The following is a 26,109-nucleotide window of genomic DNA, read 5'->3' as shown; positions in this document are numbered from 1 at the left end:
TTTTTTTTAATCGTTACATTTATGTAAATTTTTATAAGTTCATTTTAGAATATATGTATTAATTTGTTGTTAATTTTCTTTTCGTTTGACTCTTACAATGCCATTTCCACGTTTATAATGTTTTTAAAGAAAGAGTCCTTTATTTGTTCTATTTTTGTTTAACAATAAAATTTTATCATCCTTTATTTTAAGCTGAATAATTTTAGCAATTTAAATATTACTTCAATTTATATAATATTATCAACATAAAGAAGATCAAATATAACTTACCTAGATTCAAGCACGCTAATGTACTCGTGCATTTCCACTCTTTCTCGTGTGTCGCAACTTTAACGTCGTCGACGACCAATGGCACCCAACCCCCAAATACATACATTCGATGACCTATTAAAGTGGCAGTATGGAGTGATCGTGGTAGAGGGGTAGGTCCATGAACAACTGGCTTGTTCCAAGTCATTGAATCAACGTCGAGGAACCATAAGTCACCTAAACGGCAACCGCTCATACCGCCGTAGATTACCAGACAAGATTTGCCTGTGGTACGATCGGTATATGCCACTCCAGTATGGGATTCTCTAGGAGGTGGTGCGTGACCATGCGTTTGTGGTACATCCCAGGCTGTATGGCCATTAGGAAGGAGTTCGAGAGTGTATAGATCATTCAAATATCTCGGTATATTATTTTTCGGGTCATCACTGTCATTCGCCAAACCTCCAAAAAGGAAGACCCTGTTACCAATGAGGGTAAAACTATGTCCCAATCGTGGACATGGTGGTGGTTCATGCTTAGGTGGCTTTGGCTTCAAACGTTTCCACTCCCATCGACTCGCTTGTAGTTCATACAACTCGTTAGAATATTTGCCATACTCTACCATTCCACCAAAGACAAAGATGCGAGTCCCATCGACAACAAAGCCGTATGCTGCACAACCTGGAGGAATGTCTCCTTTCGTGGAAGGCACAAACCACTGATTTGTTGCTGCAAAGATATACCTTATGTAAGTATCTTGATGCAAGATTAGATTGCAAAATTTATATTATGTATGTATGGTATTTTCATTTTATGTAAATTTTTTAATACAATATAAGGTATCTGGTATAACAATCATCTTTTTTCCTATTTCTTATTAATGGCACTTACACAAATATACGTGTAACTGCATATACACATAAAACATACATGTAAAATTTGTTGTATAAAATTCATGTATGTTATGCAAACTTTTTATATATTTCGATACAAAATTATATACAATATACATAACAATACAAATATAAATACATTTCGTACTAGGTAATTTAATTTTGCAAAACTTTTTATGTAATTTAAACATAAAACGTATGTTAATTTAACGAAAAAAATTTTAATATTGTTCAAATCTAGTTTAAAACAATTTTAAATATGAAATTAAACTATGAGTATCACTTATAGGATGTGAAAGTTGGTTTATGTATATATCTTGAAATAAAGTAAAAATGACAAAAGTGAGTGAATGTACATACAAGAAATTGTTTTCAGATTGTTTTCTTGCACTGGACAATACTAGAACTCTCTCACTTTCGATAAATATCAAACATATAACTATGTTACGAAGTTCCAAAGTGTACACTTAGTTCAACCACAGAAAGATCTTAGTTCAAAGTGTTCACTAAAGCATTTTCTGTTTCCAAAATGATGTTAGCAACGCTGTTTTTTGTTCCGGTGCTACAGAACTCAGGGCATAAATTCAATTTACTGGTTGCAATAGTGGTTTCTGTTCCTGCACTAGAATTCTCCTTATTGCTTTTGACAAATACCAGACATATACCTAACTCACTTTTAAGTTTCAAAAATGTACTCTAGTTCAACTACAAGAAGCCTGTTCTTTTTACTGACACAGTTCATCTTTCTTCCTTTTCTCTCCCTGTTGGAGAAAACAAAAGGAAAAATGAATCGTACAAGAAGTTCATCTAAAAAGAATAAGCTTACAGACAACAGACCTTGTACAAATAATACAAGTGTTTATGAGTAAAAAAATGTTATTATATACTAAAAGTTTATCTTGAATATAAATTTTCATTTGTAAGAAATATCTATCGAACTTGTATTTATAAAAAAAAAATGGTATGTATGTATGTAAGTTTTTATTTGCAATTAAGTTATCTCTGTTACTTAACTGTTAATTTACTCTGAACCCTCTGAATTTCCGATTCAATATACTAAAATATTTTTTATTCTTTGTCTACACGCTTACATTCATCAGTTCTTGGGTTGCACTAATTCAGTTCAGTTCTAGTGTAATTGAGTGCAATTCTCATGCAGGAACAGAAAATAAATTTTAGAATATTTATAATTTGTTTAGAGTCAATACCTATAGCATTTTCGAGTGCAGTGGATTTGAACCCGATCTAGGTCGATTAACTCATGTTCGACTCGAAAATATCATGACCTCATCCAATCAAAAATCTAAGTAGAGCATGTGACGTCATAGATCCGACCCGGGTTAGGTTAGATTAAAACCTACTGCACTCGAAAACGCTATAGGTATATTTGTAAACCTACTGCGTTAGAATTTACACTTTGTTTCAAGATATGTAATCGACGATTCTATTTTATATCTTTTTTCTTTTCAACGTTTTTAGATGTAATAATACAACATTAAAAAGTCAATTTGATGAATATTATTAGTAGAGTTCACATGGTGTCCAGCAGAATCTGATTAGTAAATTCAAGGATAATTCTAAAATATTCCAGATAAAAATCCTAGTTTTTTCTAGAATTGTCCATCGATTAATTTTTATCGATTAGCACAATATTTCATGTTTTACATTCAAGTTAGAATTCTATATGAATAAATTAAAATATTAATATAGATTTAGTACAATATTATTTATTGCTTTGTAAATGATATCAAACAAATATTTCGTCAACACAAACGATTTTTTTTATTATGATCTATTTTAGCCATAAAATTCAAATTTTTTATTGCCTTTTTTAAAGGAAGAATTTATACCTGAACTTAACTTTTTTTCTATTATTTCTTTTTTTTACGCTTTAATTTCTTGTAGAATAAAAAAATGGTAAATTCCAAGTTAGCCCTAAAATTTCAGGGGTTTTCTAGAAATTTTTTAGAATACATAAAGTTCTATTTTAATTCTACGGATATTTAAGGACCATTGAACATCATGGTTCAGAGAAAAAGTAGCTTTGCAAATGTATAAAATTCTTTAATAGTCTCTTAGTCTTGTCTATAATTGTAATTCCTCACTAAATCTAAATGTGTGATCCAGTCATATTAAGGACCTTTCTTATCCTTAGTTAGAATTCCTTACTGGATCTAAGGATTGTCACTAACTCCGATTAAGCTAATCAGTCGATTAAATTTTACTGTTACCAACTGCAAGACTAAAAATAGAATCTAATTTTCTGGTAGCGGTGAAGAACAATGTAATAATAACAGCATAGAAAAAACTTATCAATCGCAAATTTCTCATTCGCAAAAAAACTAAACGAGTCGAGCACGTGAGTACTCGCCACCACGCCAGAAAAGGATGTGGGATGTTTCAAAATCTCGCAGCTGGCAATATTTAATCGGCTGATTCAGTCAATCGGAATCAGTGAAACCGGACCTAAGGATCACTTTAACCAACTCCAATTTTAACTTAGGCTGCTTTTCTTTCAGAAGACACAATTCGATACAATTTAACACATTCAAATACAGTTTGCAATAAATGGAATACAACATGTGCAAAGTGTATTTAATTCTAAAAGATTTGAATTTTGTTCTTAAGGACAGTGGGTGAGATCAGATTGTTGTAACGAGTAATACGCATACTTTTTATTAATCGATAGAAGTATTCTAAAAAAGTTTTAACATCTTACAAATTCAAAATTTTTCAAATAATATGTTTCAAACAGTATACATGTATAAGTATGTGTATATATCAATATTTTTGTATATGCATATATCAATATTTATAGTATTATATTATAAATAACTGTATAAGTATTTTTATTACAATTGAAACACAATATACTTTAAAAATAAATAATAAATAAATAATATGTAGCAAAAGTTAAAAAATCCTAATATAAAAAATAATACGATACATAACAATATAATAATAAAAAATATAGTAAATAATAAATAAAAATAAAAAATCCTAATATAATATAAAAATATTGTTATTGTTCATTTCTAATATAATATTTAAATAATAATTACAAAGTGTATGATACTTGCTATTGTAATGCCTTGTTATTTATGGATTAAAGTAATTTTGTATGCAATTAAAAATGGTCAAAGGACAGAAAAAGATAGAAACTGGTTTGCGGATATATTCTAGTTAACATCGTCTTCGTCAAAATCACACTTGAACACACTCTGACTCTCCTCTCAAGCAGAGGCAAAGTGCATCGATTAAGTTTGAATAAAATTGTAAATGGAAAGTGATGTGAGTGTCGATTTGTGTCAAGTGTGTCGACTGTATCTCCTAAAAGGAAAGCAGCCTTAATTGACCGATTAGTCCATTGACCAATCGCATTTGTCATTTCGTTTGACGACAGATGCGATTGGCCAATTCCAATGGACTAATCGGTCGATTAAGTTAATCGGAGTTGATTAAAGTGACCCTAAATGTGTGGTCGAATCATGTGTATTAAGGGTGTATCTACACAATTTGCATAGCCGCATAAACGTATACACAAAGAAAACTATCCAATCACATTTCTGTCATGAAGTTCTGTGTCCGCGGTAGAACTCGGTCTGAATTCTTGGACCCAGAAATGTATATAACGAATCAACTTGTTATTTTTCCATAGAAACTACGTGTTGATTGGCTACGTATTTCTAGATTCATAAACTTGGACCGAGTTCCAGCACACTGGACACAGGGCTTAAAGACGAACATAAAACACAATTGGGTAATTTTTTTTGTGCATATGTTTATGCTGCTGACTGTGTTCTGTCATGAAGTTCTGTGTCCGCGGTAGAACTCGGTCTGAATTCTTGGACCCAGAAATGTATAACGAATCAACTTGTTATTTTTCCATAGAAACGTGTTGATTGGCTACGTATTTCTAGATTCATAAACGTGGACCGAGTTCCAGCACACTGGACACAGGGCTTAAAGACGAACGTAAAATACAATTGGATAATTTTTTTTGTGCATATGTTTATGCTGCTGACTGTGTTTCAAAATTTACTATCAGTAGGTACTGAAAATCTATGGTTTACGTTACGTGCACTATAGATTTTTAGTATTGACAATAAATTTTGGAGTCTATACAAGTTTATGTGGATATATTTTAACAATCTTACAATTTATATCCACAATGCTAGAAATCAGATATCTTGAATGGAGAAAGAACTGACCAATCACATTGGTCATGTGATCGAATCATTCGAACATGGTTTAATAGTGTTTTCATTGGCAGATTTAGTGCACACTAAGAGTACACATTAAAGCCGTTATACATTACTTTAATCTGAATGTTAAAGTAAAATATCTGAATTAATAAAATGTCCACTGTATATTTTATCAAACAACACAATAAAATGTATTGAAGATTTCGCGGTATAATTTATTTCTATACTGCATTAAACATATGATATATATTTCTACATCAATTTATGTACTACATACAACGGCATCGAAGTGCACCGTGTGCGCAGTAGCTCTGCCAATGAAAAACACTGATGCTTTCCCTGTCGAAGATTTCGGTGCAATTTCTCCGGAAAAGAGTTGCGAGGCTGCTTCGCTTTTTCCATCGAACGCCGTCATTCTATGTTGCACTTTATCTTTCGCACTCGGAAGATTCATTTGGGCGACAGGAGATTAAAAAGAGAAAAATTCAAAAGGAAAAGTGCACCCGGCGCAGCTACAAAGAGCAGACCATATGCATCCCGGCTGTTACCATGGCGAGTTCGCGCGCAAGGACAAACATTTCGAAATCGGACCTGAAGTGCGCGCAGCGGCACGCGCAAGCGCACGGCCGCCGACGTAGCGCGAGAAAGACAATAATGCATACGTGCAGCGCGCGGGAGGCGGAAGGACCGAGAATCGAAGGGAAAAAGGAAGAAAGACAAGGTGGAGGTGAGCGCGGCGGAACGTGGAATGAACGGGGAAACTCGGCGCGCGCGATGCACAGCGGCGCGTTGGGGGAGGGGCGTGCGGGGGAAGGCCGAGCGGAACGGAGGAGAGGGGGAACGTTGGAGACAGCAATGGCCGCTCCCGCGCGTATAAACATGTTAGAATGACAGACCGCGGCGATTTCGCGGGTCCGTCGGGCCCGACCGGCCGTCCCGGGGGCGCGACGACGCTCGCGCGGTCGGCCTCGACGGCGCGAGCCGCGCCCGGGCGCCGTCCGGGCCGTTCGGGACGCGAAATCGACGCGTTCGTGCCCCGATCCGGCCGGTCACCGTCTTGTCAACGTATGCCGCCATATTGGTTTCCGCGGGAATCGCCAGGCACGGCGCGGAGCGGCGCGCGGCGCACGTAAAGTAAAGGGACGCACGGCGGCGTATAGCACGAGTATATTACCCTCCGGGGGAACGACTCACCCGTATTGTACACGTGTAGTTCGTCGACGATACCCTCGTTCCCGCCGCCAAAAACGACCATGAGGTCCTTAATGGCGACCGCCCGGTGGCCATGCCTGGGTCGCGGCTGGGGCCCGGTCGGGTTTGCGATCCGCTTCCACTTTAGCATGGGTGCCGCCATGATGACCGTCGATCACATCATTTTTTCATACCGCGCGGTTGTACACCACTATATTAGCACCCACCACCGTCGCTCTCTTCGTACTTTCAAGTTACTCGTCGTCGTCGTCGCTCTCGGTTATTCCTCGCGCGACGCTCGGACGATCTACACTACGGGCGTCCCCCCCCCTTTTTTTTTTATATCACAGAAACCGCGGCGTGTATTCGTCCGTCGTGACGGCACTGACGGCGGTCGTCGACAGATTCCGACGACAGTTAATACTGGAAAGGTCCACGCGGATTTGCGTAAAATCAGCCGCTTCTCGATCGCGTTCGAGACGAGGCTGGTATATACGTCCCGATTCTAACCTCACTAAAGCTTCACGGCGCAGTCCTCCTTCCGCGCGCACTCGTTCGCTCTCTCGGAACACCGTACGCGACCGTCCTTATGTCCAGCCGTTATGAACGGCCGTTTCACTCGTTTCGTCGACGCGACCTCACGTACACTGTACTCGCACCTGGTCACAAAAGCCACACACGGGTCCACCGAAGCAAGTCTTAGGGGCGCCGAGAATTCGCCGCTCCGTGAACAGTATACTTCCCCAACGGCGCGCAACACGTACACACATACGGGAGAGACGACGCGCACCGTGTGTGTGGCCTCTCGACGCGTAGGTATGCGTGTGTGCGTCCGTATTTATGTATACGCGCTGTTTACGCCCGTCGATAACGCGGAAACGCTAGAGAGACGACTCGGCGACGCGGCGCGATTAACGGGCGGCGACGCGAGATATCCCGCTCGTATCGCTACGATCGAGCTGGGGCCCCCGGAGATTCGAGAATAGTCGACACGAGAGATCTCGAAGTTCGAGAATAATCGGCGGCGGCGGCGGCGGCGTCGTCGTCGTCGATCCCGGGAGGCCGGAGTGCTTTGCGTGTTGCGCGCGCGCGCGCACGTATTTTCTCTCTCGCTCTCGCCTCCTCGTCCGCTGTCGCCGCTACCGTTCCCTCTCGCGGTGAAACCTGCGTCAAAACGAACGAAAAACGGCGCGGCAAGATATCACTGTAGGACGATCGAGGCAACGCTGAGCGAGGCGACACGTATCCGCGACCCGACGCTCTTGACGAGCGTAAACGCGATTATCAATCACCGGCGACGAGCGATTCCGTTGTACTTATCGGAGAAACTGCCGGAATATTCGGTAGCTCGATGGCGCGCACGAGCGGCCTTCGCGGACCTCGTCCACCATTGCACACAACGCGTCGGTGACGAGCAGTAACAAGCGCATTGCCAACCGACGTCGTTCTCCTGAGTAGTGCTGCAATCGAGCGATTAATCGATTCGATTTTCGAGATTGATCCTCTTTCTGATTAGTCCAATTTTAAAAGCTTTGTCACTAGAGTGAGGACAAAAAATCAACCAATCAGAGGTTCAAGGAATCATTTGTATACCTTGAAGATGAAAATTACGATAAACGACCATAAACGAGCAAAAAGATTGTTAAAATAATATTAATCAATATTTAATCAATATATTTATTTCAATGTAAATGCTTAATAAAAAATAATCATACGTGAAGATATCAATTACAAATTATTGCTGGAATAAAAGTTGAATTATAAATTTTACATATATAATTAATCAATTTTTTACTCACGTTGATAGATTAGAAATTATAAATTGTAATTATAAACTTTGTTTCAATTTCTTATATTTTAATTTTGAATACTATATAACATACATACATTAAGGAATTTTCATAACTCGGTAATGCGATAGGAATTTGTAAGAGATTTTATTCACAAGTATTGCACTCTTTTTTATATAAATATATTTATTTTTTTATAAATCATCCTAGGTGAAGATATTTATTTCTAATAATGCATAATAAATTTTAGATCCACTTTTAACACATATTATAAAGTAGAATAATGCTATAAAATAAAAGAGGTCTAAAAATATACAAAAGAAATTGTCATATTCAATAGACAATATTTAGAAGTGTATTCAGAAAATCTCCTTACGGAATGCTAAAGTACAACTACTTTTGTTAAAGCTAGAAATATTTCTTGTTTCTCTTTTGATCTTCAATTTGAAATTATCAAAACTGTGTATCTTACAATTAAGAAAATCTGTAGATTTCTTGAGAGGAATAATCTTTCAATTCCTCGGATTGAATAAAAATTCGTAAATTGATAACGGTACAAATGGAATATTAATGTTCTTTGCCTATCAAAGCAACTTCGCATATTTTGCATATTGTATTTTTAAACTGTGGACTGTAACTGGCACCACATAAGAGACATTTTACTTCTGGTTTTCCCTTGTAAATAGGTGTGAAAGTGCTTGCGCACAATGAGAATGGATTGTGCTCGTCGTACATTAATTTATGCTCGTCAACAGGATTCTTTTCACAAGACTGAAAAAAGAATAATAAATTATATTTTTTATTTATATCTATTAATTATAATTATATAAATATTAATTTACTGTAAAAATGAAATTACCTGTAACAAAACTCGAATTTTTTGTGCAAGTTCTGGATTTGGTCCAAGCTCAAGTAATCTTCTCGCAAACGAAGCGGCGGTTTTAAAATTCTTTAATTTGTAGAACAAATTCACAGCTACTTGAAGAGTAAGAATCTGATGTACAGGTTGTAGATTACAATGCGTGAAATAAGCCGCCATTTCGCAAATCCTTTTTTGTTCTGCTAATGTGGCTCTTGGTAAACCTTTACGTTCAGTCTCCATTTTTAAACCTAAGATATACTCGCGACAAATCTGAATCAGCTGTTGAGATTCTGCAATATCTTGCTTAGTATCAACAACGAGTAATGGTACACTTAACAAGATACTCTGCAGCTTTTCTATCGCCTTGGCAAACTTGCCATTGGTTGTCAACTGATAGCACACTTGAAGACGCTGAACTAATTCAGTAAGGTGCAATCCCACCGCAGGTAAATCTGTTTTCGACGCAGTCTCTTTCCAATTAGTATCCTTCAAATTTCTTTGGGGATATCCATATAACGATGGCATACTAGGTAGACAAGCATATGATGTTCTGGATCGAGAATACGTATTTAAGAACAGAGATTGATAAGGCCCAAACTCCACAACTCCGACTTGATTATTTAATAATCTGAAAGCGGATTCAAACGATCCAGCCAATATATGATCAACTACCAATTTAGAATTATGAATCCAATGCTGCGGCGGAGAAGTCCCTTTAGTAGGTAGACTTTCACAATTATTGCTTTCGTCAGTAGTCGCTGCAGCTTCGAGTTCTGGTGGAAGATCAACGTCCTCGACATCCCATCCAGGATTTTCTTCACCTTCTGGTGCAATTTCCGCGTCTACGCCTTCCTCCTCATCTATACCGAGTTCCTCGTCATTGCCCCATCCTTCGGGGGTTGTTTCACCGTTGTCTTCCAGAGCAAGAGCAGCAGCCACTTGAGTCCTGTTGCGAGACATCATTGCGCCTTCGAAAAAGCCTTTAGAAACAGTCAATAATGGCCAGTTGTTCTCAGCTTGTTGAATAGGTACAGGTGGACGAAGATATGTGGCTCCTTTCTCTAAAGCAGAAAGTTCCTCGCTTATCGATTCATACTCGCCGTCATCGTCTTCATTTGATATTCCGTGAATTTTCTCAGTAACGTATGCCAATGATGCTTGTCCAGAATTCTGCAAACAAAAATTTGTAAACAATTTTTATGTTGTAATACATACTTATTTATATATTTTTTAAAATTGTAATCATCAATCACAATCAATAAAGAATTTCGTTGTCATTATATATAAAATTATCGATTAATAGATATATAATGTACCCGCAAAATCTTAGCCCGTTCGTAAATGTCTCCAAGAAGTAAACTTCCTTGATATTGACCAGATACATCTTTCCGAATTTCTGCGATTTTTATCATTTTGCGTAGCTTTTCCAAGTTACCAGTTATTAAATACAGGAAAGCCAATTTCTCAAAGTTCTTGGTTCTTTGATAGCACATTTCCACGACTTGATGATTGCCTTGCAGCAAAGCAGTTTGCGCCAAACTCTCCCAGCACGACTTTTGATCGAGCGATCTTGCTGCTTCCAATGCGACTTCGATATTTCCACATTCAAGTGCAAGACCGAATCTCGTCTTTTCATCTTTCACGAAGTGAAGAGCCACTTCTGGATATCCCTTCTGCTGCAAGTATGCTATAATCGATTGCCCAATAAGATTTGCGTGGCGAACCATGTGTAAAACTTCCTCGTATTTCCTGTTAATTAATGCTAACTTGAACTTGTATTCCGTTGAATCTATTCGAAGAATTCTCGGCTTACATTCTCGATCCAAGCAATAAACTTGATTGCCTTTCACTCTCGTGACATATATCGGTACATCGAGTGTACGGATAATACCGTAATCACCATTACTAATTGCGTATTTAATGTGATTACTGGTCGTGTAAATAAATACGCCGGAATCGTCCCAAGTGCCGGATTTTACTCTAGTATTTTCGTGTATGCAACAGAGCGATTCTAACCGACGATTACAAATGTTGACAGTATGTTTGGCCAGCAGTGCAACATGAGACATGTCGCTGGACCATACAACGTATCTACATTTTGCGATTTTTTCTTCTGCTAATGTTCTCTTCTGTTGTACGTCAAACAGTGTTACTTGTTCTGGATCGCGCAAAAGCAACATACCAGTGCCGGCGTAAAATATTTCGTCACAATTTGGAATTTGCACCTTTTTCGTGACTTCGTTCTTCAAGTTTTTGATAACTAACTAAAAAAAAGGAAACATTGTTTATTAAAATGAATTATAAAAATATAGTAGAAATATAATAAAAAGTAATAAAATACCAAAAGTTATGTATAGAAATAAAAGATAGCATAAACATGATAAGAACGCATACAAGATTTTAATCGAAATAAATTGATTCAAATAATTTAATTATTGAATTTTAAATATATTGAATTTGAAATTCGTATAAAAATATCATGTAAAATATATTTATCTTACCGAATATGCTCTATCTAATACAGCGAATCGATTTCTGGCAACCCAAATGGCAGTAACACCAGATGCCCGTTTCATATCAGCATCCGTACTCGAATCTCCCTCGCGTGGTATCATGTACAAATCATAAGTACTATTCTCGATATTCGAGGCTGATCTTGTACATATTAAAACGCTATTTTCCGCCTGATTGTACGACATAGTGTAGGGTGGAGTTTTTCCTCCGCTACGTAGCTGCATCACCGATGTATCCTTTGACGTGGTGAAATCCAGCTTTCGAAGAAAACGGTCTTTCACATAATATAAAAGATTTCCGCAAACTGCATATGCGGGACGTTCTCTTTCAAGTTTGAAAATTATCATTCCAGAATCATGACCGGCGGCGAAAAGATTAAGCGTTGGATGTGCGGCAAGAACCCAGAATCTCTCATGCTCCCTTCTAAATGTGTGCAAACACGTGCGTTTTGTCATATCCCAGACTCTAATACTCTTATCTTCTGAATTGGAAAGAATGAAGTCCTGTCTAGGATGAAAGAGTACGCAGGAAACATTATTGTAATGACCGCGACATGTATCTACTTCCCAAGCCTTGGCATCATTCATCCGCCACATTTTAATCTGCCGATCATCGGCTCCGGAGACAATAAGAGGCAACGTTCCGTGAAAGCATGCCCAGTTTACGCCTCTGTCGTGACCTTCCAAAACGTATTTCACCACTGCATCAGCTTGACCGAACAAATCGGTCGCTCCCGGATTCTTTAGATGATCTTCGAGACCTCCCGGGCCTGGTGCCACGTTCTTCTTGCGCAATCCTGCAATTGCATTCGTTCAGTTATTGTGAGGCATAATCATTTACCCCTTTCAATAATAACGACATTGTGCAATTCTCTCCTTGAATTCTATAATTAGCTGTAGTAACAAATATATAAAAATAATAAACAATATAAATTTATTAATAAAAATCTCTCATAAAATAAAAAGTTTGAGAGAAGCTTTTTTTCAGATAATTTTTTTATTATGATTAAGTCTAAAATTTTCACTGTTATACGTGAGAAATAATTTCTGCACAAACCGGAAATATCCCAAACGCGGACTGTTTGATCCAACGACGCTGACACAATGATGTCTTCCGTAGGATGAAATTGAGCACACATTACATAATGATTGTGCCCAGTCAGTACACAAATGCAAGTACGACTTTGCCAGTTCCAGATTCGGATAGTCTGATCATCTGAAGCACTGAGGATCCAAGGATATTCTTGATGAAACATCGTAGTTCTGATGTAATCCAGGTGACCCAAAAGGGTGAAGATACATCTTCGTTGTTTGTAATTCCAAACTTTAATCTTATAATCGTCGCCGCCAGAAACAAACAATGGCTGTTGATTGTGGAAACATATGCCTCGAACAGGTCCGTCATGTTCATCGAATTTGTCGAGCAGAGCACACATACGGTAGTCCCATAATTGGATAACGCCATTATGCAAACTGTAATTTATTTACGAACGCAAAAGATGTAATGCGATATTTTTACTAATTCTATTTTTTACATTTAAGAGAAATACAGTATTTAATTTATATAATTAAATGTAGGACACATAAAATATGTTTTAAACTCATATTTTATAAAATATATGATAAATTTGTAATAGGTCTACCAAAATTCAAACAAAAATTAATAAATATTTATTAATATTATTAATTAATCAATATTAATATTTATATATTAATATTTATTAATTTATATTTTAATTAATTTTTATAATTTGATATTTAAATCTGACAATGCAAACATTTTAATTTTTTAAATGTTTATTTCATTCTTACAACAATCTTATATATACAAATATGTTTTATCTATTACGCTTTTGAGGCTTTCACGGGTATTTTCTTCCATTATACCAGAAGGTTTACGGGTTAACGTCGTGTCTTTCTTCATTATTAATGCCAACGTTTCGTGAACGTGCCGTTCACTTCATCAGGGCGAGGGGTGCACTGATACTGATAATGTTTTATATATATATATATATACATATATATTTATTATGTATGTATATGGTACCAATTACGAAACTGCTTATTGGTTTACACGCCATGCATATTATCCTTTTCAATTGCCGTGAACCACATGAGGAACGTTTATAAGTGCCCTCGATTGCGAAAACTGGCAGTTCGCACGATTTTTTGTCTGGGCGTGCAATTACAAAATGAAGCATAAATGTAAAGGTCATTTGGAAACTGGATTTCGGGCCTACGCCTCCATATAGGGTGTCCCAATAATATAACAAAAACACAATATGAATGCAAAGATCACAATTATCATTTGTTCATAGCTTATTATACAAATTCCATTACTTCTAAACTAATTTAATTTTTTTGTAATTTAATTATAGAAATCAATAATTAAGAGTGTATTGCACCCATTTTTATAAATGTGTTAATACTTTTATACTTTAAATAAACTATATATGATAAAAATTGTGTTCAAAACATTCCGTTTTTATTGAACAACATATTTTTATAATTTATTAATTTTATTTGTTATTATTTCTATAGTTATAAACTAAAATTTAAAAAAATAAACAAATTTACATATTTTACTTTAAATATTCAAAATGACTTATCCGAAGTTTTATTGTGATTTTTATTGATTAATTACAAAGATATAGAACAAATATTTTGTTTATTTACTAGAGAACTAGTTCATGCACCGCAACTTTACGTAAATAACCTTGAATACATATGTACTTATACTAAATTTGAGATTTTTGTCATTCATTTTATAAAATATTTCTACATATTTTTATTAGAGCACCGATTAAAATAAAATATTGCTATTTATTAAGTTAATTAACTTATAATCCAAATTGTAAACCATCACCCAAGTCGTATTATTTTTAAATGTGATTTAGAATAATCTGTAATTTTTCATAATTTTGTTATCATATTGAAAATGTGTACGAAAAATACAAAACATTTTTAAGATATTCTCAATAAAATTTAATGTGAACTTTGCAGTTCACATTTGGTCGCCTTATGTATCTCGTATACATATATTATCTTAAAAAACAGGTATGGTAGATTCGTTAATTCTATAAGTATAAAAAATACACAGCTGTTTTTATTCCTGCCAATACCTACTAATAATCCTTTTAACATACACATAAATATTAAACACTTATTGTGATAAATCATTCGTTCATATAAATACATATCTAATAAAGAGATTAAATCATTCGTTCATATAAATACATATCTAATAAAGAGATCAAAAATCCCCAAAATTTATCACATTAATCCGCTTTCCTGATTGAATAATTCATTATATCTTGGTTATATTCATTACTTCAAAACATAATTAATTTAAATAATGAGCTATATTATTATTATAAGTATTATGAATATAACTAATGTAATTTTATTATTATTAATTATAAAATATTTTGGAATTGTATATCATTATTATTACTATTACTTTTATTATTAAAAAGTAAAGACATTACGTAAAATTATACATAACTTTTTAGTAACTTGATAAATCTACTATACCAATATTTATAAGAATACTTTATTCTTTTGAACTAGACGATATATCCTTATGCAATGCATAATGCGTATCCACCAAGATGTATGCGATAAAATTATCCGAAATTCGATCTGCATGCACTACATTTCAACGAATTCAACGATAATTGAGAGACAGGACCCACATCCCCTCAGGACATTTTAATGGAATCAGGTCACCAGAAACAGAGGTGTACGCGAGAGAGTGGTGGGGACGTTGAAGCACGTTGAAGTCGTGTATATAGAGATCACATCATTACATACTTGGTAGTTCACTTTTTAATTTCATTAGGGTTACATCCTTTTGTAAAATAAAAAACTTTGACAATGGTGCTTTTCCGGTTTTATACCACTGCTGTTGTAAGTATGCATTTAAATGAAAAATTTATATACAATACTTCAAAATGTCTGATATTTATTTTAATTCTTAAACGCCTTTTTGATATGACAAACTCGATTTTTTTATGCTTTTTCTATTGTTTCCAACTTTTTTATTAAGAAAGATACATACGCTTGTTTAATACTATTATATTCCTTAATGTCTGGCATTTCGAAAGAAAAACATATTTCCAATATGTTCACTTCTATGAAAAATATAAGCAATGAAATTGGATGGGTATGTCATATCGCAGTATATTGTGCCCGTAGTGACATTTAAGAATTTTATTTTTAATTTTTTTATGAATTTAAAGCTTTGTGCATGTATTATGAATCACAAATATATTAATTTTGTACCAGTAATTAATTAATAATATAATCTATAATTTTATATCAAAGGAAAAAGAATTTTTTTTACTTTTTCAGCTTTTGTTAAGTTTAACGTCAGTGAAAACATACTCTGTTCCATATCAGAACATTCAGCTAGCGTTTCCCAGTACGCCAAAATTGATATATACATCTGAACCTAATCCTACTTTCAGTGGATATTCCTATGCAACTCAAGATTTTAATAGTGGAAGTAATGTTGTTTTTACAACTGGTGTCGATTCTATGAGCAGATTAAAGAATGAAATAAACTCAATAAAAATATCAGAAGAATATTCACAAAAAGATAAAGGCCAAAAGAATATAACATCTCCAAAGCAATCTGAATCCATACAAGCTGAAGAAAGTAAAAGCAAACAAGCTCTTGACTCAAATATTAAAGTTCTGAACGAAAAAAAGAAATTTTCAAAAAATCCTGAAGCAAATAATCTTATTGAATATCAACCGAATCTTCAACAAGTTTCTCTTGTAGATGTACCTTATCCCGCATTTAGAGAAAATTTACTAAACTTACATCTTCCAGAGTTTTCAAGATATCAAATATCAAACATAATACAGAGCCAATATTATCCTTACAATCCCTATGCTAACTTAGAACTGCCTTTAAATAATTTTGATTTTTATAATCCTACTGTGCCACTATTTTATCAAGCAGCAACAGTCGTTTCTGATAGTAATTCCAAGTTATTGACAACTACTGAAAATACAAAAGCATCTGTGCAATCACATATTACTAAAAGCTCACAAATAAGCACCAGCTCCGAATCTAATTTGGTAAAATCCCGTGTAATAGAATCAACAACGGATGCGATCAAAGAAACACTTTCAAGTCAGTCTGCTACTTCCACGAAGAAACTTGAATGCACATCTGAGAAAAATAGACAAGAAATTACAACTACTGAGTCTCCAATAACATCTCAGAAATCAGTTGAAGAGATTACAGATAAAAAAGTAAATAGTACGGAGTTAACAAGTACAACAACAAGTCCTCTGACAGAGAAATCAAATACTGCAATATAAGAGATATACAAGATGTATGAAACATTTCTCAATTAAAATATAAGTCTATATGTATTTTATTTTTTTGTATTATACTTATAATAATAAAATTTCTAATAAAATACCACAAAATCTACATTCGTGTAAAAATTAATCTTTTAAGTAATAATTACCATATAAATTATAGGTAAATCTTCTTCATCTTAGCAGTAAGATATAAATAATTTGTGAATTCACAAATTAATCCCTTTTATACAATTCCATTAGTATCTGTGTTTAAATTATTAAAAATACTGTGCGTTAAGTAAGAGGTTATGTCAGTCAATATGTAATCACAAATTCATGCTAATATCTATCAAATAATTTTCTAACACAGTAAGTAATTTAGATGAAACGTTGCTTCTTCAAATAGATAAATGTTTTATTAGTAAAATATCACCAAATGGCCAAGAAATTAATTTAAAGAAAACCTGTCACTTTACCTTGCAAGCACCCAAGGACGTTTCGGATGGAAGGACAAGCCCTTCACTCGAGCAGACTTCGTCTCGAACTTCGTCAACATCTTATTTTAGTTAATTGACTGCAATACAACGTAATTAATTAAACATCACCCTCTCAAAATTCTTTAAACTTTTGACACGACAGGAGACACGTCACTATATAACCACGAACTATAATGTCATCGATATGAAACGTAGATGCGATTTGTATTTTATTTTTCTGTAACTTTTATCCCAGTTACATTTTAGTTACAAAATTAAATTCCCTAAAAATACGGATGCATTTCGATACATTTGATTGGTTGTCCAAAGAGCAAGTTTGTATCACTAGCCAAGGATTTCGAAACACATCACGAGTTGCACGCGGTGCGCTCCGATTGGCCATGCCAGCAATGTGGCGGACACGTTTTGTCGTCTGGTCCGCCTAACCTTGAACGTCAATCTGTCAGATGTTCCAAATGAAACGATTCTGACTATTCGAAGCAATTATGATCTAGTCTGGAATAGAATAAACGTTCGGGAGAGTCCGTTCGCTTCTTATTCCCCGAGAATAAAACAGACATTTCTCTCTGTGCTTCCTCTTTGTAATTTTTTTTTATAAATATTGTAGTCGTGTCGATAGCCGGTACGCTATAATGCGAGTGCCGACCAGTATTGTTTTTCTTAGCATTTTTGTGATCCTCTCGACTTGCATGAGCAGCATTCAATGCGAGAAAGGAAAGTTGGATCAAGAAGATCTTAAATCCCAAAAATTTCCATCCTGCGCAGCATGCAAACTGCTTATTAATAGTTTCAAAAAGGTAAACAGTTTCCTAATTTTAAAATATTTAAGTTATATATTAAAATTTTTTTGTAAGTTAAAACTATCAGAAGAAACATAATACAATTGTATTATATTATTTAGATATATATAATCTTAAAATATTTTAGAATTCTTTTCAATTATTTTGTAGGGTTTTGAAAAGACAAGTCGTGGAAAGTTTGAAGGCGGTGATAGTGCTTGGGAGGAGGACAAATTAGGCTCGTATTCAAGAAGCGAAATACGATTGATTGAGATACAAGAGAACTTGTGTAAAGATGTCGAGCGTGGCCAGGTGCAGTGCCAATCTTTAGCCGAAGAATTAGAGAGTCAGATAGAAGAATGGTGGTTTAAACATCAAGATACTCATCCAGATATACATGATTATATTTGCATTGAAAAGACAGAGCGTTGTTGTCCAAAGGATCATTATGGCCCGAATTGTACGCAGTGTCCAGGATACCCAGATAACATCTGCAATAATAATGGCAAATGTAAGGGAGCTGGCACGAGAAAGGGAAGCGGTGATTGTTTCTGTGAAAAAGGATATCTCGGAGATATCTGTTCAGAATGTGCTCCAGGATACTATGAATCTTATAAAGACAAAAAAACTTTACTATGTTCTGCATGTCACGCAGCTTGTGATGGACCTTGCAGAGGTGCTGGACCAAAGGATTGCGCAAAATGTGCTGCTGGATGGTACATGATTGAAAGCAAAGGCTGTTTTGATATTGATGAATGTTTAAAAAACGACATTTGTCCTGGCAATCAATTCTGTGTTAATAAAGAAGGAAGTTATGTTTGTTTGGGTATATGTTATTTATTTTTTATAACAAATTATATTATTTTTGTAATATGAATATATTAAAAACTTGAAATCTTTCCAGCTTGCGACAAAGCTTGTAATGGTTGCACTGGCGATGGGCCAGACATGTGTATCAAATGTACTGAAAATTATCATAAAGAAGATAATTTGTGCACAAGTAAGTACTATAAACAATAACACATATATATATAATATATAATAATATAATACAGTATATTTTAAATAATGTATATTTATAATTTATATTATTTAGATTCAGATTTCCTTGGCCGCAAGAAACAAGAAAATCTAGCGAGATATCTAACATATTTCGGGCTCTGTGTGGCAACATGTATTATTTTTCAGCGTAATGTTTATGTAGCAAGCGTTATCGGTTTGTTAGTTGCAGTATATATATCCGTCTCAGAGTATATGATCGCACATAGCAATGTGCAAGATACAACAGCAAATATGGATATTCTAGGATCAGCTTAAATAGAACTCCAATTAAAAAATTCTGTATAAAGTCATTACATTGTGTTACATATAAAAAGTCATTATCCATATGTAAAATAGGTCATATTAAATATGTTATTAATTATATAAGTTGAAAAGGTGTCAGAATTTTGTTTATTAATATTTTTTTGCTATTTTTTAAAACCTATGTTCCTGATCTTTTATATGTACAGTATAAGATATTGTTTTCTGATATCTATGTATCGTCTTACATGATTATATAATTTTTATTTAATGTCATAGCATTTCAAAAATTATATGGCCAGTTTTTTAAATACTATTTTGTGTCTACCAAATTTTTAATGCCAGTTTCTTGTTTAATATATCCTTATTATTGCATATACATTACTCCATTGTAAATATTATATGTAAAAAAGAAGTAATAAGAAAAAAAAATATGACAGACTAGAATAAGTATTTTACAAATTACAAAATATAACAACATATAATTATATTACTTAACTTTTTATATTCATAAAAAATGTTAATGACTGACATATATCTACCTAACTATAGTTTCTAATAGCTATAATATGTCAATTTTAATGAAGAAAACATAACAATATTGCCAATAATTAGCATTAAATGCAAATTTCTACTTCGTATTTATATATTTTTAATTATATTTTATTCAATTATTATACTGAATATTATAAACTTTAATTATACTGCATATAAATGTAGTAAAATGTATCTTTACAGAAATTTATGTTAACAATCATTAAAAAATATAATATTGTATATTATGTGTTTGGTATATACAATATATTCGTTTGTGTCAATATATAAATCATTATTTATATATTGACAATATTCAGTATAGCAAATATATTACTTGAATAATTTATATTATTATTATTATCTCCTTACATGTCTTCTAATACAATAGCATTATAGAAATTTAACAAGTTGAAAAATTAATTGTATTACAAAATTTTACGTATTAGGTATGTAAGCGCAGATTTGAATCTGTTAAATCAAATAATAAAAAAAAAACGTTCTGTTTTTTGTGTGTATACATATACATATATGTATTTATTTTTAAAAAATTAATGTCGCAATTGGTTTGTCGTTTACATATCTAAACATGGTAATAGACATTAGGATAATTTTTGTAGAGAATTTTTGTAAAGAAGAAAATATGACGCGATATTACGTAGACAATGCTATCAAGATTGACAATGACGATCATATGTTATTCATTATTATTTATCTTCCGATATAAATTATTTTGATTTACTTCATCGAGCACATAAGAATATTAAAAAGTATCATCCAAGAAAAAAAATCTTTTTCTGTATCTTATTTATTATAAAATTTTGATTACATATGCACTGTTTAATGATTAAATATATAAATAACACTCTTTACATAAAATTTTTTTATTTATACAATTTATTCTAATATCATACATTATATTCCAATGTTAATAAAAGCACGGTTATACGTTTAGCAGACCCAACAGTTGAGTCCATCCTCTGAAAGCATCCATTGACAGATATTTCAACAGAAATTCCATCAAAACTGCTATTATACGATACTAGATGGCCAAATATTATAATATTTTCTCGCAATTAAATATCACTTACTTTTACTATTTCTTCTGCATGTTCAACCTTGATTTATATCAACTTTATATCCATAATTTTTATTCAGTTTTTGGAATGTTTAAAAATTCTTAAACTACTGATGAAAGTCTAAAATAAAATTTTTCTTTCTTTTAAAAAATCTTTCTTTTCTAAGATACGTACATCATATAATTTTATATTATACTTCACACAAATTATGTTCTACTCAGGGTCGGCGACTTCAGTAGGGTCGGTCTGGAGCACTCCATACATACAAATTTCTAAGCTATAGAATTCCATACATACTTCATCACATGGGCAGCGACTTTTGTGAGATGTGTGGAGTATTCCACACATCAGAATTTTTTGAAAATAACAATTGTTAAACTAAAAATAGTTAAATTTTTTTGAAACTTTTACGTTATTACAATTCTTCGAAAAGATAAGGCCGTGAAGGATTTGGTTTCGGAGTACAAAACCAATTCAAATACTATTAACAATACCGATGACGTCGTGTACTGCAAAACGTCTTTTTTTTTGTATTGCGAAGATTAAAAATATATATTTGCGTTCTACGATGCAGCAAGTTCGGTTGAATTCAGCAGCTATATTGCATATGCGAGATTGCTGAAACTTTAGATATTGATGTATTTATGGATTAGTTTATTATAAAAAATAAAATTCGGAGTTCAACGTTTGCTCTACAAGATTAAAATTATTAAACTTTTTCATTAAGTTTTGTTTTATGAGTTAATTTAAATATGTTTCAAGTGAAACTATAAATATTTATAAAATTTTATAATTTCATTGCTCATCATTTTTTACGATCAAGAAGAGATTTTAATATAGAGATTAAATAAGTTCTGGAAATTTTTTGGTCTCTCCCCACTCCTCACAATCAAGTTGTCCAACTCCACATATAGCGAATTGACAAGTCGCCACCTCTGGTTATACTTTATATAAAACTTATTTTATTTCAATCTATTATTCTATCAGAGAATATCACAGTTACTTAGAAATAAAGTTCTTTGATCTAACACTAGATGGTGAATACAGAAAATAATTTCTCGCAGTTAAATTTTCCCGCGTTTGCTTTATATATTTCATATTCATCAAATAGTTTATAAGCAATACTCGATATATTATTCATACCTTATCGAACATTTTTTGAAGGAATTCTTCTTGGAAAGTATTATATTGTCCAAAAAATAATTGGCATTTCTAATCAATTATAGAACAACATTTAACGAGAAATCATTATATTGACCGTATTTCGACATCTAATAAATGTCCATTTCTATCAATGTAGTTTAATGTTAATCTCGATTCACACAATTAACTCTTCATATCTTTTATATCTAACTCTAAATTAAAAAGAAATGAAGAGTAAGTTAAATTGAGATTAAAGTTAATATCTACATTGATAAAAACAAACAATAAACTGTCAATAATGAAAGTCTACGAATGCGTTCCATTTCACGTAAGCATCGATGTATCATATGATTTTGTTATTTATTGATAAATTGATACGTTATGCATATCATGCGTGAAATAAAATGCATCCCGCGTACATATAATAATTCACGTTGATTATGTAATATTATATGTACATGTACAGGATCCACTTTACACTGCAAATGTTTTGAATTTTGAAGTATTCTTTGAATAGTCAATTCATACAATTTTTTTTCTCTAATTGGTCAACAAAGCATTTACATAGTCGTTAAGTAGATCGCACCTATAGATTTTCAAGTTAGTAATGTAGTATGATAGTGAATATCGGAATTCGGAATATGGACACTGATGTATCCATTGTCAGCATCTGATCATACTGATACATCCAGTATTAGTAGTAAAAGAATTAGCTAAACTGTCGATAGATGGCTAAATTTGAAAAAAGATTCTCGTGTTTAAAATTTAATATATTTCCTTTATAAGCATCTGTTTTAAACATGGTTTATTATAAGCAATACTCAATATAAGAGAAAATTTCTCGCATTTTTTGAAGGTAATCTGTCTACAAAAACATTATATGATTCAAAAATTAATTTATTTTTATAGGAAACATAATGATGTCTTAAACGGCTGAACTCTGTTAGTAAATTTATTTTTTGCATTCAATGATTTTTTACTCTGTTATTTATTTTTAAACAAATTTTACTTATACTTTATTGAGCATTAAAAATCAAAATGTAAAAACGACTCAAAAGAATTAACGATTTAGAAATCTTAAAACGTTAACAAAACTTAATATTGACACACTGAGGATGACCAAATTAATGGTCGAAACGATGTTTCATTGTAATATACATATATTATGATATAATATATATTATAATAAATTGTTTTATAAATTGTTCTATAATATATATAACATTCAACATTCTGACTTAAATAAACCCTTTCATTTTTTAAGATTTCTGAATAATTTATTTTTAACATATTTATATATGACGATATATAACATCCAACGGAAGAATACATATATTATATATTTATTAATCGATATATTTATTATTGTGTAGGGACTTGCAGATCCCTAAATCGGAATTCCTTTACTTTTAGGTTACACTCCAAAACATCCTCTCCGAGGAAAATTTTACTCTATATACTATAAGTTAATTACGTGTACTATATATTTCGAATAAAATTTTCCTCGGAGAGTCCGTTATTTATTTTTAAATGTTATGTAATGTATCCTAAATATTTGATTTTTTGTAATGTATCCTAAGTATATGATTATTGTAGTACGAGAGAAGTGAAGTTTCATACGACGAACCTTCCAAGAAAACCGGACTGAGACGAGTTGAGACAATCCAGTTGTTTTTTTGCAAGTGCAATTATTTTTCACATGCGTCGACGCCTAAATTCCTTTCACTCTACTATTTTCATTATCAAGAGAAACAAACCATATGCATCTCAAAATGACCCGAGTAGAACGATTCACCATGAAAATCTCACAAACATCCCCGCTCTAATAATTATTACATAAATGCACAAAAAAGAGCAAGCACAGTGTCCTGCTCCCCCCACGGTCTAAAAACACGAACGATTCCTCGCTCGAAAACTTGCGCACGTTCCATTTTATAAACATAAATTTGTCGCGCGCCGATGTCGCGCGCGTCGTACGCGAGTGTCTATACCGACCGGTGCCGATAAAAGACACGCAGCTCGCGCGGGGGACCGAAGGACCTATCGAAAAAAAAACATATCATTGACCGGTCGCGCATTCTCGGTGGAACGCGTGACGTAGCGCTCTCGCGTAATTAAACATCGCCGCAAACTTCTACCGATTCCTCGCCGACGCATCGCGGTACGTATATCAACCGGCCTCTCGTCCCCGTCGCGCGACCTTTCGGATCGGCTCGACCACCTTTGGACACCCGACGCCAGCGTCCGGAATAAAAACGTCTCGCCCGTCGCGCAGGTAGACCGCGGTTACCTCGCGTTTCCCTGTAACCGGCACGCGCGGCGACGACTCCGCGGCCGTCGCTGCGCGGCACGCCGCGCTGCTCCCGCGCGCCCAAGTTGACACTCCGCGCGCGTACAGGCGCGAGCCGCTGCGAGGGCACCCACGCGCTTCGCGCGCGACCGCCACGTCTCCGGGGATCGACGGGGCGCAGAGCTCGCGCGCGGCGAAGACGGGAATTCGAATCGAGAAGAGTCCCCTTGGAGTCGCGTTCGCCGGAACGTCGCGATCGCCACGCGGCTGACGACCGCGGATTCTCTCCTCTCCGTGCCTTTTCCGTCCTTCTCTCGCCTTTCGTTCGTCATTCTTTCCCGCTTTACCCCCGTTCGAGCCTGCGGGGACTACCTAAGCATATATCGAGTCTCTTTTACTTTTCGTTACGCTCCGGGCTTGCGAGGCTGTTTAGCTATTGTCATTGGCCCGGCTGTTTTTTTCTACCTGTACGAATTCCGATCTGTCGAAGGCGATTACCTGGAAATGGTCAGATTTCTTACTCCAAGCCGCCGGACGTTTATCGCTCGGTGGCCTAAAGTTGCGAATAGTTTCTTGCGATTTATCTTCACACGTTTTTTTTTTTTATATGTACGTTCTGCGTGAGTTTAATATCTTTTCTCGTACGGCATAGACTTCTAAGGGACGACGTAAAGATATTCTGGATGTTTTTAGGATGTTTCTTGGAGGTTTGTGTTGGAAGGGTTTATATAAGCGATCGTACTTAATATGATAAATGTTCGTTTTTGTCGTAATTATTGACAATCACTGAAGATCTTTTGACTATATCATTTTAAAGATAAATTTGTTTTTAATGTGACAGTTAGGAATAATCGACGCAGGAGTGGACGTTCGGATTAATTATTAATTATTTATATAAATGTAGTATTGTTATATATTGCGAATGTAATTATGTGATAATTGTTATATTGTATGTCACGTAGGATATACACGCTAAGACAATTTAAGAAAGAGAATAGATAATAAAATTTAATTAATAATACGCTTGTATACTTATTCGCTTTTGTAAAAGAGGGGAAAGTTATAAAAAATGTATTTTACATCTAAATTTATAGATTTACATGAAACTTATTTTGTCTGCTATTTTAACTAACACTTAAAAGTGTTAATTAATATAATATAAAATAAAATATTGTATGATTGTGTGAACGCGGAAATTTTCTGATCCATCAATAGAGGGCCAAGAGGTTTGAGAGTTTCTTGTAGTTAAATTTCGCCTGCTTTCTTTTATATAATATATCAGCGTTACATGACTATTTCATAAGCAATACTCAATAACGTATAACTACGTTCAAAATTTTTAGACTGTAGTTTTCTATCAAAAACCTATAGTAAAAATTCAAAATTAATTATTTTTAACAGTAATTAAGGCAAAGAAATTGGTAAAATTTTATAATGAGTCTAAACAAATGAGATGCCTTAAA

At 34.0% G+C, this 26,109-nt stretch overlaps 4 protein-coding genes across 4 annotated transcripts in view; 2 read left to right on the top strand and 2 right to left on the bottom strand.

Moving 5' to 3' along the window:
• Positions 1 to 7,093, bottom strand: part of Hcf (Host cell factor) — a 12,992-nt gene extending 5,899 nt beyond the window's left edge. The window contains exons 1-2 of the mRNA XM_018549819.1: positions 6,542 to 7,093; positions 271 to 978 (exon numbers count right to left, since the gene is read on the bottom strand). Of these exons, the coding sequence (XP_018405321.1) occupies positions 271 to 978; positions 6,542 to 6,701 (868 nt within the window). The 5' untranslated portion in view covers positions 6,702 to 7,093. The remainder of the gene's footprint in view (positions 1 to 270; positions 979 to 6,541) is intronic.
• A 1,708-nt stretch (positions 7,094 to 8,801) lies between these two features.
• On the bottom strand, positions 8,802 to 17,619 carry alphaCOP (coatomer subunit alpha). The gene is made up of 6 exons (XM_018549821.1): positions 17,499 to 17,619; positions 12,761 to 13,176; positions 11,692 to 12,500; positions 10,507 to 11,454; positions 9,188 to 10,360; positions 8,802 to 9,099 (listed from the first exon to the last, which is right to left on the bottom strand). Exons 1-6 carry the CDS (start codon positions 17,576 to 17,578, stop codon positions 8,896 to 8,898), a joined length of 3,630 nt encoding a protein of 1,209 aa, XP_018405323.1. The 5' UTR covers positions 17,579 to 17,619; the 3' UTR covers positions 8,802 to 8,895.
• LOC108781746 (uncharacterized) lies at positions 15,542 to 17,114 on the top strand. The gene is made up of 2 exons (XM_018549822.1): positions 15,542 to 15,612; positions 16,057 to 17,114. The coding sequence occupies exons 1-2, from the start codon at positions 15,580 to 15,582 to the stop codon at positions 17,035 to 17,037; spliced, it is 1,014 nt and encodes a 337-aa protein (XP_018405324.1). The 5' UTR covers positions 15,542 to 15,579; the 3' UTR covers positions 17,038 to 17,114.
• Positions 17,620 to 18,081: 462 nt separating the features above from the next.
• Creld (Cysteine rich with EGF like domains) lies at positions 18,082 to 19,615 on the top strand. The gene is made up of 4 exons (XM_018549818.1): positions 18,082 to 18,316; positions 18,470 to 19,124; positions 19,203 to 19,298; positions 19,395 to 19,615. Exons 1-4 carry the CDS (start codon positions 18,152 to 18,154, stop codon positions 19,613 to 19,615), a joined length of 1,137 nt encoding a protein of 378 aa, XP_018405320.1. The 5' UTR covers positions 18,082 to 18,151.
• The last annotated feature ends 6,494 nt before the right edge of the window (positions 19,616 to 26,109 follow it).

The sequence above is a fragment of the Cyphomyrmex costatus genome, unplaced genomic scaffold (assembly GCF_001594065.2).
Source record: "Cyphomyrmex costatus isolate MS0001 unplaced genomic scaffold, Ccosl1.0 scaffold90, whole genome shotgun sequence".
Classification (NCBI taxonomy): Eukaryota; Metazoa; Arthropoda; class Insecta; order Hymenoptera; family Formicidae; genus Cyphomyrmex; species Cyphomyrmex costatus.
This window is presented reverse-complemented; position numbering and strand designations above follow the sequence as displayed.